This window comes from Apteryx rowi, unplaced genomic scaffold (assembly GCF_003343035.1).
Source record: "Apteryx rowi isolate R43461 unplaced genomic scaffold, aptRow1 scaffold_17, whole genome shotgun sequence".
Taxonomy (NCBI): domain Eukaryota; kingdom Metazoa; phylum Chordata; class Aves; order Apterygiformes; family Apterygidae; genus Apteryx; species Apteryx rowi.
The window spans coordinates 3,949,921-3,970,021 of record NW_020447974.1 but is presented as its reverse complement, the minus strand read 5'-3'; the positions used below and the strand labels follow the sequence as shown (position 1 = coordinate 3,970,021).

Here is a 20,101-nt window from a genome sequence, read left to right as displayed (position 1 = left end):
TGATRACGCTCTATCATTTTCACATATGGCATACTGACCTGGTCATCATAACGGTAAGTGAGGAACTGTTCCCCTGTTGTATCCTCAAGAAAACTCCCCTGTGGAGAAAGTGCAAACTCAGGCAAGAAGTATGCACCTTGGGACTGCTCTGCTCTTGTCTGCAAGAGATTCAGAAAGGTCACATTGTAGCTACTACAAACACAAGYCAAAAATTTTAAAGACTTCATACATATACTTATGGTGATTAGACATGCATTTGTGAACAAATATGTGCTGTATTTTTAGGCACAACATTTTGGGGAGATACTTTTTTTCCCCCCCGATGTCTGTCATGAGGATATACCAAATGCTCGCAGAGGTCTAAAGAATAAGTGAGAAGCATTGATAGCAGAATAATCTATTAAACACAAAGATGCTACCTCTGGCTTATCAACTGCCTCCCCAGAAAGATAACCTGAAATATACAGCGGAAAAGCAATATTAATCACATGCTTGCTTTGTTCTTATACACCTCATTAGTCATTGGTTACTGGCCACTGCAGATAACGGGCTCGTGAYTGAATGCAGCAAGGCTGCTTTTACAGGAAGGCAAAAATTCATAGAATCAAAGCATGATTCAGGCTGGAAGACACTACTGTAAAGTGGGAAGAAACTACTGTAGAAAAGAAATCAGGAGAGTGGGGGTCTCTGAACACCAGGCAGTGGCCCACGTTAGTTAAATCATTCACATTTGGTGAACAGATTTTGAGGACAGTCTGGGAGAGGAAGAATGGCCCATTTGGAGCTACAGAGGACCTAATTCTGTCTGAACTGGAGTTAGTAGCTCCAACTGGGCTGTCAGACATCTGGGCTCTTATAAGACAAATGGCTTTTGCTCAACTGATCTGCGCATGTTCAGTAAGCGTAACACACCTGGAATGCGCTAGACATGCTGAACATGTGCTTGTTCAATACAGTCTTTGCACTGTATGTCTAAAGCATCCCAGACGTAATAAACATGCTGCACAGACACTTATGTCCTTATTCCTATCAAAAGAGAACTATGGGAGCTCTACCCTAAGAAGTTAATTGGTGTGCATACAAAGACTCGGAGGTATACCGCAAGAGAAAGAGCAGTACCTTTTCTACTTTGGGAAAAAGCACAAGCCCTCCCAAGAATTTGTCTTTATACTTTAACTCTGGTGTCCAGGCTTTTGAAGACAGGATCTCCTCCAGTGCCAATGGAGTTCATCAGGTAAAAACAAAGATGGGACTGATGAGACAAACCTACAGTTAGAAAAGAGTCCTAATGCATTTGCTTCTTAAGTTAGGTCTACACTGCAATTAGGTGTGTAATTACACTCAGGTCAGTCTCACTGGACATCAACAGAAGAGAAGTCACAGCACATGCAGGATCCTGGGCAAGCCTCTACACTTGCCTGTAGCTGCAGGTACACTACAACTGCTGTTGTTTGAGCTGGTTAGATTAAAGCTAACATTTGTGTCTAGATGCGCTACCATTATATCCTGCAGCTGCAGTGTGGACATAGCATAAGTGTACAGAAAAACCAGCTAATCAGAACTGCTCTGGCAGGACTCAAAAATTAACAGCATATTCAAGGCATTCTTCAAGGAATGACATGAATTAATTTGAAAAGTTAGAGCACACAGTGTGCTAAGAAGGTACCAGACCTCCCTATCCGACARCCCTAGAGATTTGTAAACCACTGGAAAAAGACAGCATTTGCAATTACTCACTAACAACGCCACATTTGATACCCATKTTATTCAGAACACAAGATACATCTCACCAGCTCCAGAACAGAGTTCTGCTCAGAGGAAAGTGCAGATACCCATTCCTAAATGGGAGCAGCTCTTCACACAAACCAGAACTGGATATATATTTAGCTCTTAAGAAAACAGGGAACAGGTTTGGCACTTCTAACATCCACTAGAGCAAATGAGCAGCTCTCTTGAATGCAGAATATTGGGTCCAGCTGTGGCAGGGAGAGAGGGGGGAAAAGGGCAAGGAGATGAAAACCACCATCCAAGAGGTAGAAACCTTTTAGAGAAGAAAACAAGGCTTGAACTGTACGAGTTACTGCTGGACATTTCCCAGTGAGTCAACTTAATAAATGGGGCTTAGTTAAACTATGTTTCTTATATTTTGACACTCATGTAATAATTTTACAGGAAAGCTAACAGTTGCCATCAACCAGCTTCCAGACTGTTAGCTAGAACCGTACCAAATACAGGTATGTAATCTCTGTGGCGGATAACTAGAGATTTCAAGAATAATCCACATAATTCAACCAGTCTGTAGTGGAAGAGGCAGGACCTTCTGCATGCCCTCTCTTCTGTGGGGAGTTCACTTTCTGAAGGTCCCAGCCTATCTCTCAGCATTTGCAGGATGGCCTGGAGAGGCTTCCTTTGCTTGTGCTTGCTCTCCTCCTCAGTGCAGAAGCTGTCAGCTTCTCAGACTGTAAACCCCATCATTTGGGACAAGCATTAAATTAACATACTTGTTTTAAATCAAGCAATCTTCATATAAACTAGACATTTCTTGCAAAGGACATGTCTAGACTAGGGTAGAAGGTCACATTTTAGCATGCAAAACTGAACAAGATTTTAAAGAGGACTTTTTCATCAGGCCTGCATAAGAGTAACTCATATTCACATCCTGTTATCATGACATTTCCTATAAAGCCTATTATTCCAATGGTCTCATTTGTACACTGTAGCCAAACTTTGCTTATGCAGAACTAAATCATGAGATGTGAAGAATAAATCTACATTTGATAACAATAGTTTCCCCATAAAGTAACCAAGAGAGGGCCGCGGTTATGCTTCACGCCGAATCCAAGCTGGCTGCAGCTGATGCAAGCCCTGACATGTTAAGTATAACTCAGACACGAAATTGGCTGACATCATCTGGCATTTTTCCCCACTRGTTTCAATGGGCTATCGATAGATCCAACGCGAGGGAATATGGGAATGATGTAATCCTATGATTTCAACATAGGACTAACAGAGAGGAGATACGTGTACTAAATCTCCAGTGGCCTGGGTTAAAGTACTTAACACTTCTACCTCAGTTTCCCCAAATACAAAACCCAATTACAACATCACTGCAGCTATATTAATCATGAATTGTAGAGTTTAGTTTATAATTGTAAAATACTTTGGAGAAAAAAATAGTGCTAAGTGCTAGCAATTTATAATAATATTTTGGAAAGAGCTGCTGAACTCGAGAACAGAAGAGTATCCAAATTATTCCACCGCACTTTTTAGAAAAATGTATATATACTGCTGCTTAATTTCCCACAAACAAATTTGCCAGAAGGATATGCAGTGATTAACTTACTTGTGTTTCTCATCTTTATAAGGTAAATATTTAAAATAGAAAGCTTTTGGATGTTCATCAGTATTACACTTTGAATATAAGAGATGCCAACATTTGAAGTTGAAATAGCAATTTAATAAATATGACAAGGAAAACTAGGGGTTTCTCTCACACACACACGCATTCAATTTTGGTATCAAAAGCRCACGAGCAACTAGCCACTGGAGAAGCCAGAGAATACTCGCTAGACTTCAAGCAAGCAAAATCTGGCTTCCAAGCAGAGAAATTTTCAACGCTAAGGGTGAATGTTTTATAAAGTTACACAGGGGATTATAATAGAAATTCACCTGCTAACTGCCAGTAGGTACTGCTACCTACCCAGGATAACTAAAGTAAAGGAGAAATGCAGCAAAGCATTTCATTAATAACAAAATTCCAAGAATGCACTACGAGTTGTCACAGTAAGCCAATGCTGAAGCCAAGTAACCAGAGCTGATGAAAAACAACCCAAATCAAATTAAAAAAAGAAAAAAAATCAAGTTCTCAGAGAACTCAACTTTCGTAATCATCAAAAAAGCAGAAAATAAAAAAGCAATTTTTTTCCATCTAGATATAGGTGTCTTCAACTGAGTCTGTTACTATCTGAACATCTCCAATGCACTTTCACTCATACATTGTACCGAGCACAAAACGTACTATTTCCACTTAGTCCACTTTATTCCCCACTGAGGGGTCTACCGATGTTCCTTGTGAGGCTGTTATATTACCATAGGCACTTTTGCTTAAATGTAAGTCAAATTTCAACAGCTTGTACATTTATTGTATGTTTGGGATCATCTCTGAATGGCTTAGCTAATCCGATATAAATTCATGTATTAAACGAGTTAAAGACTGCAAGTGCAAGTTTCAGAAAACTACATTTCATGCTAGCATTTTAAGTCTGTTTAATGCCCAGTTTCATGTTAATAGCTTCAAGTTAAACATGACAAATTGCAAGCACACTTAAGATGTGGAACAAGCATTTTAAACCAGCTTTCATGATGTTTTTAAGCATGTGAAAAAAATAGAAGGTGATAATGTAGCTGAACCAGATATAATCACTGCATAAAACCCATTAAAATTAAAATATCAGATAGTAAGGAAGTGTGCACTACYGTACTGACAAAAAATATTTAAAAGTTGGAAACATAAATTGGTGTTTGAGAACCTTACCAGGTATCAGGCAGCCAGAACATCGACTTAGTCAGAAATTGAAAAAAGTGGATAAGGTCTTCCATACTACACCATTCTGCCTAAGCGAACACGGAGAAATATTCTGATAAGACGACAATATATTTAGGTTCTGGGAACTGTAAAACAGCACTGCTCCTCTTGAAACGCGTATATCCTGAGCACAGTCTTGATCTCAGCTCATGATTTTTTCCCCTCACTCACTCACCATCTGAGCGCTTAAAGATTAAATCACCCTTCCACTTTCAATGGCAGAGGACAAAACAAATACCTCATATCCCAGGCCTCCGGTTTTTAGATCTCCCTCCACGTCTACAAGAGAATAAATGAGAGTCGAACATCATCATTTTCAACATTGCCCCAATTCATCACTGCGTATACTACTCTTAATAGAAGTAGTTAAGTTGTTAGATTTAAGGATTTTTTTTTTWATTTTATTTTATTAATGAAAGTAAGAGAGGGATGATTACTGAGTGCTTCCCAGCCAATGTTGACATCAGCAAGTAGCACAGCCCAACAGGACTGAATCTGCAGACCAGATTCAGTTCATGCTGAGGACCAAATGGCCACAACACGTGTTTTGAGGAGAGGGGCTTATTTTCAACTAGTTCCATGGCATGAACATTTATGAGCAGCTGAAGCACATGAGGTGCGCTGCTGGGGCACATCTTCTGGTTTAATTTCATCCAGAAGGAATCCTTTTAGTGGACTCTGAAATCACTGCACAATCACCGACTCTTTTTTCCTTGATTCTCAGAATTTGTATTTACTATCACCATCCAACTAACTCAAAATTATCACATGAGAGCAATCCCTAAATGGTAGAGTTTCTCTATGACTAAAATATTACAAATATTAATCAATCATTCTTTCCAAGGTAAAGATTAAGAATTTCATCCAAGGATTTAAACTATTATAATTTCAAATATATATWTTTTTTAAATGTAGTTTAGTCTACAACTCTTAGGGATCATTTGATACAAAGGCTATTACAAAGTTCAACTGAGTATCATAATAACATGCCACTATTCTATTTAACCATAGCCACCAGGAAACTGGAAAGTAATAGTTCCATATCTATATATAAACAACAGCAGCTTTAGAAATTGAGCATTCTGCTAAGCCCGAGTTGTAAAAGTCAAGCAGATGAGAAAACAGACTCAATGTCTCAGAGAAATGACTTGAACATAATTAGGAATAAAATACTAATCTTGCATGTAGAATAGAAAAAATTTTTAAATTTTAAAGTAAGAACCTAAGTGCCAAAAACCACATTAAGAGAAAAGTGAATTATGTACTTCTATACATTTTTTCTTAATGTGAATCAGCATTATCTAGACTTGAATCAGTCATTCCCTAAGTCTGCACGCTTGCTAAAAATAGAGAGCATAAACAGAACAAGACAAACTTTCACATAATGGTGCAAAAAAAGAAAAAAAAACATCAAAATGATCTATTTTAAATGCCAAAGGTGGCAAGATACCACAATTTTCTTGAAACTGCCTCAATACCTCATTAAAAAGGGGAGGAGACTAAAGATAAAGGTCCAGTCACCTAAAGCTTTATAGTTATGCATGATTGCATTACCTTGCTCAAGGTAAATCCTATAACAAAAAACAGCCCACGTGAAGGCAGTTCGCTTCCTACAGTTTTGTGACTCTTCTCATAATTCTTGTTGGAAAGGGAAAAATGGGTATGGTCTTGCGAGTGTTAGTTTCCATAATCTCCATTTTAGGGAAAAAGAGAAAAGTAGATATGAAAAAAGTTTATCTGCATTCGTAACGACTTGCAAATACGTTCGTCAGATTGATATGAATGGCAAGTACAATCATACACCAAAATGTGTGCCTTTCAATTTAATGCTTCAAGTCAARTCTCTCTCAGGCTCCTAAGCTTCTGCAGCATATGATTCGTGCCCTCGAGAAAGAACATACCAACTAAGTAGCAGTTCAGTTTAATGCATTTTCAAGGACTCTAGTACAAAAAAATGTTAGATAGAGTGTGAGACTGCAGTCTCAAAGAGTGTGAAGTAGTGACTTATCAGATAAACAAAGTTGCATTAGCAGTTCTGAACTTCAAATATTGTCAGAGCAATGTTGATGAATAAATATCTAATAAGATTCATGTCTTATTTTGTCATGGCCAAGATTTACAATAACAACTTGCTAACGCTAGATGCTCGAAACACTTAAAGACCTTGTAAGTGAGCTGACTTTCCACAGAAGCTGCCAACAGCTCAGCATTTCTGGAAACCAAGCCAATAATTAAAAATATGAATTAATATTCAACTAAGAGGCCAACATTTCAAACTAAAATTAAAACATAAACATCTTTTTCTCCTAAAAAGAAAAAGCACTCAAAGGACACTTGCTCAGCAGCTGAACTGATGAAAGCCAAACCCTTCTTAATAAAAGAACTCCCAGAAGCCTGAGCATWTCTTCCAGGTTTTCACCAGGGATGTCAGAAGGGACACGACAATGCAACTTTAAAGGCTGAACCAAAAGTTCCTCCAGAGACAGAACTTCCACATGTGACTCTAAGATGAGGATTGTTTTCACCTTAGGGCTTGCTCTGGGTTAGGTCTGAAGTTTGCCTTTACCTTCTGATTTAAGCCCAAATCTGATGATTTTTCTTTTCATTATAACTCACTCTAGACCCGTTTACACTATAAAGAAACAACGCGGGCTTTGGAAGACGTGCCTGTAACTTGAAGGGTCATATGAAGATAAGTGAAAGACAATTCAGAGGCATTTCATACAAACTACTTATAAGATACAGGAAGAAGCTGCCAGCAACTCAACCTTAGAAATAAATTGAAAGTTCAGCTATAGATGAAGTAGCATCTACTATTTAGAAGCGATCCTAAGCTATTCTTAACCCCATATTCACAACTGCAAAAAAACAACTGGCTACGTAACCTCTGCTGCTCAAACCGAGCCCCATTCTGYGCCCATCTGTGTGCTAGGAGCCATTCCACTCACTTGACTGTGCATAAGATCATGTCTGCAACAGAGGAGATAGTAACTCAGTCTAAACCTTTTTTTCCATGCTATAGGTTTGCACAACTTAAAACCAACGCTGAACGTAAGAAGGATAACAGAGATAATCTTGTTTTTAAATTAGGGTGCTATTTTTCAGTCTTTTTAGAAGGCCATTTCTATGAAAATGTCTCTTGATTAAACGTAAATACATTTTCTTTGGCATAACTTAGGCTGCAGACTGAGATCAACACGTTTTGAACAATTTTTTTCTGTGCCTTCCAAATTTATACTGGTGATTAAGCTTTTGGATATTTATCAACTACTACTAATGTTTTCTCTCACTATGGTTTGGCTAAGAGATTAAACTTTTCACTGAAAGACTGCAGTAGTATTTAGCCAAAATCTTTTCGTTTAAAAACCCAGCTTGAATATCAACTCTGCTTTGTATTTCCATAAGAAATATGAACCCCAGATTTTTCCTTCCTTCAGTGAAGCTGCTTCTAAACTCTGTTAGGCAGACTCTGCCATCTTTCTGAAGGATTGGTCTGACGTGCCTAGCACTTGCTTTTAAACGATCTGCACTAGTGGATTGAAGTTGCTCCCAGTGATACCAGTGGCAAAGTTCCCAGTGCCTCCCTTCTTACAGAAGCAGGGCCTAAATACAAATGCATCTGCAGCAGAACAACATCCTTTGCAATAAATTGCTAACTATCACAGCTGTGAATGACACCAGTTATTCAGTGCCCTTTAGCTTTGCATAAATAAGAGCCAAGGTGAAAAATACAGCACTCGTAGAAGAGATGATCCTGGAGAAGTTCACTTCCACTTGTTGTCAGAAAATTAGTGACTGCGCATCAGATTCTGCTTTCAAAATACGCAGTGTCCAGYTGTTTCCCCGAGTCTTCAGTTTAGCCTTGGGGGAATGGGCACAACAATATTTATAGCCAATGTAAAAGCAATTTTATACTATATGGATAAAACATACTATAAAACCTGGGTATTACTATTACCATTGAGAGTAGTTTCACATATGAAAAGGTGTCCAGCAAACCTATTCTTAAGAACAAGAGAACAGGCTTGCAAAGATGTGGATTTACCAGGAGAGAAAACTGGATAACAAGAAATAAAACAACTGGAATTTTAATCCCTTCCCCGATTCCCTGCCACCACGGTGACACAACTTGTATTCCCAGCACAGCACGATGTCCACTTTCTGGCTCTGTACAGATGCCATATGCAGGTGGTGCTGGCATGGCAGCCGCGGGCAGGGGAGGCTGCAGGGCYGGCAGCACGGCGAGGAGGGACTGTCCCCAGCATCAAACCTGACATCCAGAAAAGGGATGAAGGAAAAGGAGTTCATTCTCGGACCTGTATCTCCCATACGTGCAGCTTGACTGCTCTCCTATCATATTTTTATGTTTCCTTCTATTGAAAGGATACTTGTTTTATATAAATATCTTCAACAATTTGTCTTAAAGTACAGTCTTATTGTAATGTGACTTGCTAACAACAGGTTTGAATGGTAAAGGAAAATCCTACCAGGACACTCCCTGGGACTTCCCCTCCTCCAAATACTGATGTTTTACCAAAGTCTCTTGATGCAATGCACCTCTACTCTTGAAATGCTGGAAGGGAGAAAGCATCTTTTTTAAAATCTAGAATTGAGACAGAAAATGCTATTTCRTTAAAGCCATCTTTTAAGAAGTCTTGCAAGCAAGTCTTTTAAAGAGATTTTTATCCCTTCTTTCACCATATGTTCGACTCTATTCCAGATAAAACTCACCTTTTATTATTTATTTAGTAACCTAATAATTGGCAAGATTCTCGTCATGAATCAAATTCTTTCAGCATTACAGGAGCTTGTTCTCATGTAACCCAGTATTCATTTTATATTTGCTGAAGGCTTCTAAGGATTCTTATGGTCTCCATATTAAAAACACGCAACACAAAATACTTTGTCAGTGTCCTTGGCAAAAATAATAATAATAATAATAATAATAATAACAACAACAACAACAACAACAACCATTTATATTTTTTAAAGTTTTGTTAACATGTCCTTTATCATAAACACTCTGTGATGAAAGAATTTTTTCTTGCTAAGCTGACAAGCTGCTTATGATTGAATGTATTCATTTGCAGAAAACAGACAATCGTGTTTGTTTATCTCTGGACGCATGATTGCAGCCTGCCCCGTGACATACTGAAGGAAACTGGAAGCATAATCCTTGAGGAACAGCAGATTTATTTACAAAAGCCAAGAAAGAAACAACATTTAGGTTATGGACGATCACTGTCAGAAGCAGTGGAATAAAGCCCAACAAATGAATATGCTTGCTGAAGACATTCACATTGCTTAAGGAATAAAAGAGAGAACAAAGTAAAACAAGAGAAAGGATATGATGCAATTCCTTCATCAAGTGGTAGGAGCCTCTACCATGGAGAGGATAAGCAGGCCCAAGCAAAGCCTGATAGCTTTGGCAGGCCATGCATTAACCCAGATCTTGGGGTTATCCAAGAACAGGAGCAAAAACTTTGATGACCGTGGGCCGCATGAAAYGAATGAGCGGTTGTGACAGGCTATGGGCTGCAGATGCCTAATTCTTCTCTAGTGAAATAAGTAGCACAAAACAACAAGCTTGAGAAGGGCAACCTCACCCCTTTCTAACAGATTACTTGCTTCTCACCTCCTTCCCCAGTATCCAGACTAGATAACTGCTCTAATGATGCTAAAGGAAGGGAAGAAAAAAGCTGCAAATGCTCCCAGGTAACCAAAAGGGTTAGATTTAAGTGGGAAGCCTCCTAAAAACTAACACAGAGCAAGCATCTGGGGCAGGTAAAGCTTTATGGTACCATCCTGTAAGCAATCCTGCACAGCCCTTGCATAACGCCCCCGTTTTCGTACGGCCGTGGAGCTATGGCCATGCCGACCTGGCTGCGGGACTCGGGAGCAGCCGCCTCAGCTAGGCGGCACCAGCCCCTCTCCAGGCAGGCTTAAGCCCAACAAGGAAGTTAATGCAAGCAGCGAGCCAGTCACATTTTTGTATTGTGAGAACCTCGCACGTTGTGGGGTACTACAAAATTTGTTAGCTGTTATCAGATAAATGTGCTCATGATGAGAGAAACTCTATAGAATTTCACCCAATACTTAGTTCCTATACAGTATATTATACCAAGTTAGAAAGAATACTTAATTCTTATATACTACGGTATTATAATACCATTCACAGAGAGATCTCCTATAACTCAAAGATGTCATTATCCTCATTTTACAATGGCTACTCTCAGGAGAGTCTGGCGAAGAACGACACAGGACCCCTGACTCAGATTTTCCTGATTCTTTTTAATTTAAATTATAACCTTAATGTTATTAATGTTATGTTATGTTAGTGTGATTATTTGTATTTAATCTCCTTTCGTGTTTTTTTCTTTAATAGTAATATAATTTGAACTGACATAGTAACATGCTTTTCATATACTTCAGTTGAAATTGTGCCTAAGGGCAGTGAAATTCTCATCCATAAGCTGCATAAGGAAAAAACCTCTGGCGCTCAGAAGCCAAACACCTGCTAGAACTAGTGGCGGATCCAGATTTTTAAGAGAATTCCTGTTGCATAATGAAAGCACAAAGGAGGGAAACGTGTGGGGCAGTGGAATGGTATTAAAACCACTGCTCTTGAGCSGGGGGGGGGGGAATCCTAAACAACTATATACTTCAGAGCTAAAGAGTGAAGATATTAAATAGAGATGTTCACAACTGCAAATATAGATAGCTTTTGTAATGTGGGGAAGGCTGAACAGTGACTCCTTATACATCCCAGGGTATTGCCAGGCCTTTCATTGCTAACGACAGTTCTCTCCCTGCCCTCAATATCAGTAAGTCTGCTTCCAATTCAGGTGGCAGGGAAAAATCAGCAAATATTGCAGCCAGAAAAAGCCTGTCCTAGCACTAGTGATTTTTCACCACACTGTGCATGCAATGTTGTCATCAGCAACAGCATGGTGTTTGTCATGAACTGAACAGATAGATGAAGTGTATGAATTTGTTCTGCTACAGTGAACGACTAGAAGTTCTGATACCAGAAATGGACCTGGAAACACAGACAAATCCTCAGTCACCAAGAACTGGAATATTTTTGCAAAAAAATACATCTTTGCCACAACTCTCTCCCCTATGTTGGAAATCAAATAGCCCAAAACTCAAGTAGGAGAGCCAAAAAAGCATGCAACTAAGCAACACTAACAGATTTGGAAGATAAGTTTCTAACAATCAATATCTACAATCAAAAAATTTCTCAAAGAATGAGACTCTCCAAGTTTCTTGTAAATACCATATAAGCAGATATCGTCCATGCTGCAATCAAGAAAGTCACACTGTAGGAAGGATAAGGTGACAAGATTCCCATTCAGGGTCAAGTGAAAACAGTTTACTGCAGGATACTTATATAAATATCCTTCTAGAAAAGAACATGCTTCTGGCATGCACACAAAGGTCACGTTGCTATACTAAAATAACTAAATCTGAAATAACACGAGACACAAGAACAGTCTTTGCTGATCAGCACTATTTGCTGACCTACTTCAGGGACTTCCACCAAGAATAAATATACACAGATAAGGCTATGAAAAGGCTTGTGCATGCATAGATTAACAGAGCGAAATCACTCAACCAACCTCAAAAACCTGACCTGAGCGGCGCCAGAGTTTCCCGYGCACGTTCCAAGGGCACCGCTGTCACCTCCTGCGTGGCACAGGCACAGACCCAAATGAGGAAGTTTCAGCAGCAGGTTCTCACTTTTTTAAAGTGGGAAATGTTTTCAAAAAGACATTCAGTCACAGTTTAGAGGCTAGCAAGCAACTGCAAATATATCAAATATATCAATACTTTCCATTTTTAATGATCTTCATTGTTTTAATTCTGCATATTATTTTTGTTCTGAACCTGCCTAGCTTCTGCTCCAGGCCTTTGGACAGGCTTTTTTCTGCTGTATTATACCATCCTTTATTATCAGAAATAATTTTCTCCCTTTTCCTCAAACAAAATGGGGAAGGGCAATTCAGGTGGTGTGCACAGCACCTAACAGCACCTGTTAATGGCCAGAGGCTTAAAAAACACCCTCCTGGTACTGCCTTCCTGTAGAAGGAGAGGGCTTGGGCTAAAGCTATTCTTCCTCAGCAGGGCACCAAAAGTCCCTGCTACCATCTTGTCAACATGATCTCCAAAGASGGAGGTCCCAAAATTCCAGGTGCAAAAACCAACCACCCCAAATAAAATAGTGTAAATAATCAAAACTGTTTTCCTCCTTGTTACTTCTAGCAGATGAGTCCATCCTCACCTGAAAGAAATTAGACTATAGAGAATGTCCCAGCCAGATGTTCACTCATTTTAACTTTTTGATTTACAATAGCTCAGCACATGAATGTGTTTAACACATGGAAAGGAAAACCTGAGTTTTCCACCGTTAATTTTCCACCACTTCTGATAATTTTACTGATATTAACCCAGTTCTTTGTCTGCCCTTCCTTCTCCATTGCAATAAGTCCTTTTGCAGGGTTTATAGACTGAGCAGCCTAGCACGTTGCCTCGGCCAGCCACATTTTCACAATAAGGAAGCAGTTAAATGGTCATGGCTCTGCTGTAGGAATGTTGGTTTAAGGCTATTAATAAGGCACGTGAGGTGAATGCCTTTCAGCCAAGCATCCTCCACATGTGCACACCTGTTTCAGCATGATTTTAAAGAGAAATTCCCCCCAAAAAACTGTTCACAGCACGCAACCTCTAAGTCTCAAAAACATTTCTGCAGATACTCTAGAGCTTTTAAACTTTTTGTGCTTTACTGATGTTAAGAATCACTGATGCACCAACAACCAGATGAAGCATGCTACTTTCCAGTAAGCCATTTTCCTCCCCCTAGGAAATGGCTATCTTTGTATTATTCGCTTCTCTTTCTTGCCATTTATCCCTTTGAGATTATTGCCACTGATTTCCAGTATCCTGATCATCTGCACCTGATCCGTTACTGCCACAAGTCCACTGTTCAGACACTGCCGTTCACTTGTCCAGGCATGCTTCCACACTGTGCTGCACTTAACTTTCTCAGCCTCATATTTGAAGCAAGCACAACTCTCCATTCCCTCAGTCTAGTGCTGCCAGTCTCAATACCCTAATCCATTCCCCTTCCCATTTCCTCTTAAAATCCTTTTTGGTTCTCCAAGGGTAGTTTGTCTTCCTTTCTCTCTTGCCAGTGATAGCATCTCAAGTAGGCCAAGGTTTTAACTGCCTGTTGTTTTGAGCCAGACACACTGTCCACTGTTACCAAAGCAAAGGTTGACTGGAAAAGGTCCAGAAACGAGCAAATAACAAATCGCATAAAACAGAAGCAGAAGCCCCCCAAAAGCTGAAGTCTCCAAGTGTGAAAAGACCAAATATGAAAGAGGACCTACCATTAATCTGAAGACTGCCCCTTCCTCACAATTGCTCACAGTTCATCTGCTAGCATTAACTGACAGTATTTCATGTGTACAGTTACTAACAAGCCAGTACTTAGATAACTGCTTCAGCTGTTAAAAAAAGAGCAATTAAAAGCCYACTTGACAGGCATTGCAGTCATCTGTTCATTGGCAACTGGTAAGACTAATGGTCATTAGTTTAATGACTCTYTCTTCTATGTGATGTGTACAGTAATGCTGGAGGACTGATACAGTGGAGGGGAAAGGGCTCTAACTGAGGTGAGAAAAGATAAACACAGGATCTGCTGCCGGAAAGAAAGAAATAAATCCTTGGAATGAACTGGAATTGCTGAAATATTAGAAGACACAGCTGAGCAAGTCAGACATAAAATGAAAATAGAACCTGCTAATTCAAAACAGGATGACTGCTCCAATGGGGATAGTTTCAGCACTACTACCTTATCTCCCATTTTCCATGATCAGCACAGAAACTTCATTAAGCAAAGTTTTAAAGTGATGCAGGTGATTACAGAAAGACGTGTGATGAATATGACAGAAAAAGGATGAAGAATGGAGAACACAGTAGAATGTCTGTAACTCAAAGACAAGACACTGTCTAGTGTTTTGGAGTCACAAAGAAATACAAAGCCTTCTTAAATTACTAGTTGCAGTAAAATATGGCAGAAAACCATTATTTCCAGTTGATGTTCTGGATTATGCATATTAATGCTCTGTGTTTTGTTCTTTCTAAATATTTTAAGTGCCAAATAACTTCACTATGACGGATCTTGCTAAATGCAACTTTTCACCCTCTAATGGCCTATACTTCAAATGCAATCAGTAGCAACTGTATTTAAAATATGTATCATGAAAGGAACACTAAAAGACTGGCCATATGATTACGTCCCTAGTCACCCATCTTGTATTCTCATTCAAACAGCTGATGTTAAGTGAATTGCTTCACTGTGTGCGCATTACTCTGGGAACTTGGCTACCACAGCCACAATATGCAATTTGCCAATACATACCACCTGCACACTGAGGGAACGGAAGACCTTCCTGTTGAGGAATATCTTCCCGTCCTGCGTGGGCGTGCACAAGCAGATGTGTATGTACAATGGATAGCTCCCAGGACAGATGAATTGAGACATGTCATAAGTCCTGCATTGTTTTCCAATAATATCTTTCTACGGGAAATTTAACAGAATAATTTTACTCCTTCAAAATACCACAGAGAAGCTTATGCTGGCATAGCAGAGGACTAGTAAAATAAGCTGCCTTGTTTCCATCTCTTTTCTAGCAGCCTGAAAAGTTATCACCCTCCACAATTTTTCAGCCTGCACCTGAAGTTACTGGCATTTCACTGGGCTTACTGGCTACTCAAAAGTTACACACACACACTTGAATATTCTACTAAGTTGACTTGTAGCCAAGCTGTTCAAAAGGTCTCCTAAAGGTGTTGGAGGGACTGAATTTTGTTGTTGCTGCCGGCACAAGTCTTTAGTGCCTTTTTCTTAGAGCTAGTTTCTCATTTCGTATGCAAGCGACACACATGTTTTAGAAGGCCGTTCTTTCTTTCAGCCTCCACTGCCTCAGCAAAGTTGAAAACACCACTATTTTTTCAGGAGGAGGAGTTCATGTGTAAACAGCTTTTCAAAAGCAACTGTTATGCAGTGAATTCTAGCAGAGTTCACAATCTTGATTTGCCACTTGACCTTGTCTTTTGAAAGGCCACCATGCCTCTTGTAGGACAAGGGACACTCTGCCCGCTACTTTTCAAAACCAGCAAGGGCAAAGGCAATCGTGTGGAGTTCCAAATATGCACCTGATTTCTAACCAATTGTGCAAAACCACCTCCTTCTACATATCTGATGGTTTCTCTTTTACTACTATAGCATTTACACATGAGGTTAAATAGAATTCTTGACAGCATAGTTTAATTTTTAAAGATTTAGAGAGGGGCACTATTCCTATGGAATATTTTTGAACTATTGCTGAGCACTTTTGGATGGATCTGTGGCAATAACCTCCCCTGAATTTTCTTATCCGCAGTCAGCTCTTAGTTTGCCAGTACAAGCTAATGTGAGCTAGGAAGCCAACCCTAATATTTCAGTATCTAAAGCTTTAGCATGGTTCCAGATTCTCATATGTTTGTCTTTAGCATTCTAAGACTTTTCAAAATACAGACAGACTCCAAGAACAATGGACTGTGCAAAGGCTAGGGAAATAAATTCATCCACCCTTTTATTTAATTACACATGATTCCTTTTGCCCTATATATCCAGTACCTCAGGCTGGAGAGGTCTGTGACACCAGAAACTACTAAAGCTAGAACCTGTACAAGGTAATTTAGGGAATTTGCAAACAATGTTGCAAAATACTGTGCTGTTAATGATTTGGTTGATCTATTCTTATTTTACCTAATTATATCTCTCTTCACATTCTCCATTGCTTTACAAATCGTAAACAATAAGATAGTCTCACTCTCACAGTTAAGCCATTCTGAAGTTAAGTGCAGGAGTAATCCTGTTTTCATTGGGACTTTTTAAAGGCCTGGCTTCCTCCACGTTCTATACAGACTAAAATGTTATTATAGCAAGCCTAAACAGAGTCCAGTTCAAACAGCAAGACCCAAATATGAATCTTAACCTGTATATTTCTCTGCAAGTTTGGCTGTATTCAGAATTATCAGTCCAAAACATGTCTATTTCAGAGCCCAGTTCTTTTTGCCAAGAGAGATATTCCTTTATCCTGGTTACTGTGCAGAAAAGCCAGCCTGAGAGCCTGACTCCAGCTGCAATTATTCTGCACCTCTATACAAACTTTTTATAGTGCTTGGTGAAAAGGCTGAACGGACTCATACACATCCACACAGGGTCTGAAATTTGTTGCACTCTTGGAGAAAGCTGCCCAAAATTGATTGAATGAAATTTGTCCCTTACTTGTCCTCTTTTCCTTTCTTAGGATTAGGATGATAGATGCAGCTACTCTCCTCTTTTTTTTTTTTTAATGCTACTCCAGCTTTAATAACAGAGGAAGTGGTCAGCTGCAAAGTATTCTGTAAAACAATAAAACCAAAAAAGTTTAAAAGCCAAGATTACTTACTTAAATAAAATCCTCAAAAAAGCAACTGCAAACTTTAAAAGGAAGAATGGGGCAATAATAAAATCTCTACATTTCTGCAATAAGTCAAAACGCCTATGCCAAGAAGATTTAATATGGTCTCCGAATCTCAAAATAAGCCAGAGCTATTCATTCCTACCATTTACAAACACAGAATGATTCTAAATTGCCTAAAAGCCATAAGAATCCAAACCAATCACTAGCATTTTGCAGATTAATCAAACACCTCGTGAAGACTGGGAAAACATAGGGCTGTGCTGCCCTCCTATTTTGGCTCCTTCAGCATCAAGCCAAAGATTGACACTTATTCTAAATGAATGTGTTTCACTCTACCCTTTCCAGGGACATCGGGGGAAGGCTGGTAGGACAGGAAGGGCCTTTCTCTCCACTTCTTTACAAGGATAAAAATTACACTTAAAAGAATTCCAGTAATATTACAGGAAGCCTTGCGTTTAAATCCTCAAGTCTGCTGTGAATGGACAAATAGAAAAACAGTGTACCCCACTTAAATAAATATTCACCTACTACTACTGCTAATATTTTTCTCCTTTCATATATATGAAAAGCAGCTAATCTTGTACTATTTTTGGATTAATATTCAACGAACAAAGGAAGTTATGTACAGCACATTTTAAACAAAATCAAAATACAGAAACCAAATTCAGCTTCAGTTGAGAAATGTTTTAAAGAAATTAAAGTTAATAGAATAAACCCTTCTCTGTAAATCTCTTCTTATAACTTCCTTTAGTTAAAGATAACAACATATTGGATTTAAGTCCATATATAACATATCAAATGCTCTTTACTTTTTTTTTTTTTTTTTTTTTACAGAAGATCTATTCATAGCAGCTTGTATTTGCAACATATGCAGCAAATTATACTATTAAACACTTAATCCTAATAAAGTTTAAATTTCACCCCTTAACAATAAAGCTTGCACAAACCTTGCTGTGCTTGAAATAGGACCCTAGAAATAACCTATAAAAAGTAGCAGGTAGCTAAAAAAATAATTGGACATTTGGGATGTAAAATTAGCTGTTTACATCTAAATGTTCTGATGAAGTATTAACAATAATTATGCAAAACCAGATTTTTCTCAATTAGTTGGGGGAAGTGGTTAACGGCATCATTTTCCCATCTTTTAATTTTAAAGAAAGATAGGAAGAACGATGGGGGAGAGTTCTACAAGCCAGTTTACACATGCCCTCTCTATGGCAGCTGAAGAGAACAACCCCACCAAGAGGGCCTGGCAGCTCCAGCACCTTGCAGACCAAGTTCAGCACTAACCCTTGCAGACCAACGGACGGCAGGAAAAGAACTACCGCCATGGACCTCCTCCRCTCTGATGGCTCATACAAACGGCACACGCTGTAACTGCCTGGGMAGCCACAGAACAGAGGAGTGGAGGTAGATGGGCTACACTAGTGTTTAAAAGCTGAATAGACAAAGTCTTGATGCAGATGTCTTCATAAAGAACATCAGAAGTTTCTCAAAGCAAGAGCCATCAGAATCAAGTGTGTCCCTACCTATCTAGCCCATTTCATTTCAAGCACTCCAGGTATTGTGTCTGACCAGTCTGATGTTAATTATGCCGCTCTGGAGAGGAATTTCTTCTACTTAGGCTAGCCTATCAAAACAACTAATACAAAAGACACTTTAGGCATATAATCTCACCTTTTACAAAACCAGTCATCCCACAACAAGCCCCAGTTCAGAACAGGGATTGAGCCTAGCAAGCTACACCACCCTTCAACATGAAACACCTTTCCTCATTTCTAATAGCAGCTGTTTAATCATGCTAAAACATCTGATCATGTCCACTTTCTCAACTGAAGGTAGCACCAAAGTAAATCTATTTATACTTTTATCATACAGCAGCCCTGTATTAATATACAGGTAAGAATCTGAGAACCTAAGACAATCTCACTTCGCCTTCCTGAGAATAATTTTATATATAGCATGCATATCCATATTTACATGTAGTTTACATATACAATTAAAGTCCGCTGGTCTAAAACTTTAGCATTGAACATAGGCTTTCAATATTGCACAATACACTTAAAAAAGAGGTAACATTTTTTAGAGGTTTAAATGCTTCTTTTAAAAACTTGTTCTAGGCTTTTTCCTGCAGATAGACAAAGGCATATACACTTTGACAGGTACAAGACATAGTCCACTTTTGAATATTCAGATTTAACATAAAGGTGTGGGTCTAATTCCTAAGAATAATATAGTTGTCTAACTCCCTTTCAGACCCATGAAGCTAGTAAAAATATCACAAGGGTTTGGGTCCTTCATCACAAGGAACAGATTAAGGCAACAGGGCCTACCTGTGCCTGCCCCTCATCACTTGGCGAAATCGAGATTACAAAAATTAGCAAGCTGCTTAAGTAGCACAGAGTCATTTCACGAATGGGTTCAGAGTGGCCTGATTTTGAGAAGAGCTGGGGAAGAATTAGCAGGTGCAAGGATGTTCTACCAGGAAGCTCCTCACTCAGGAGACTGGATGGAGTTGATGACATGGGAAACTCAGGTTGCCAACTTTCTACAGAGTAACCCAGAGACATTGGGGAAAGTGAGCTGGCATTGGATTATGAAGGTTGAAGAGAGGCCAACACCTTACAGCCCATTACTGAAAGTAATTAATTGATTTTGCCAATATTACCTGAATGAGTCCTCTCAAGATGAAGGGCTAATACTACTTTTTCTTTGCTGCTAGTCTGCTTTCTCGAACTCAGCTCCCTTCTTTCATCTGGCCCATCTGGAGCTAAGGAGGCACATTACTGAGAAATTTCTCACAAAAGGCTAGCTTTGTGGAGCCAGCTATGCTATCTCCACACTTGATACAGCTTTTCTTGCAAGGAGTTCCTCAGATCTGATGCCTTTTCTCTCAGAGTAAGGTGCTGTAGAGTGTGGAGTGGAGTGCTAAGAGAAGAACCTCAATGTTAGCTTTGACTATTTTGATCCAGACATGCATGTTACTAGTTAATGTCTG

The 20,101-nt window shown here is 39.2% G+C and overlaps 1 protein-coding gene across 1 annotated transcript in view; it reads right to left on the bottom strand.

The window, feature by feature from the left end:
• Positions 1–20,101, bottom strand: part of ADAMTSL3 (ADAMTS like 3) — a 195,590-nt gene that overhangs the window by 163,947 nt on the left and 11,542 nt on the right. The window contains exon 2 of the mRNA XM_026060624.1: positions 39–158. Within this exon, the coding sequence (XP_025916409.1) occupies positions 39–158 (120 nt within the window). The remainder of the gene's footprint in view (positions 1–38; positions 159–20,101) is intronic.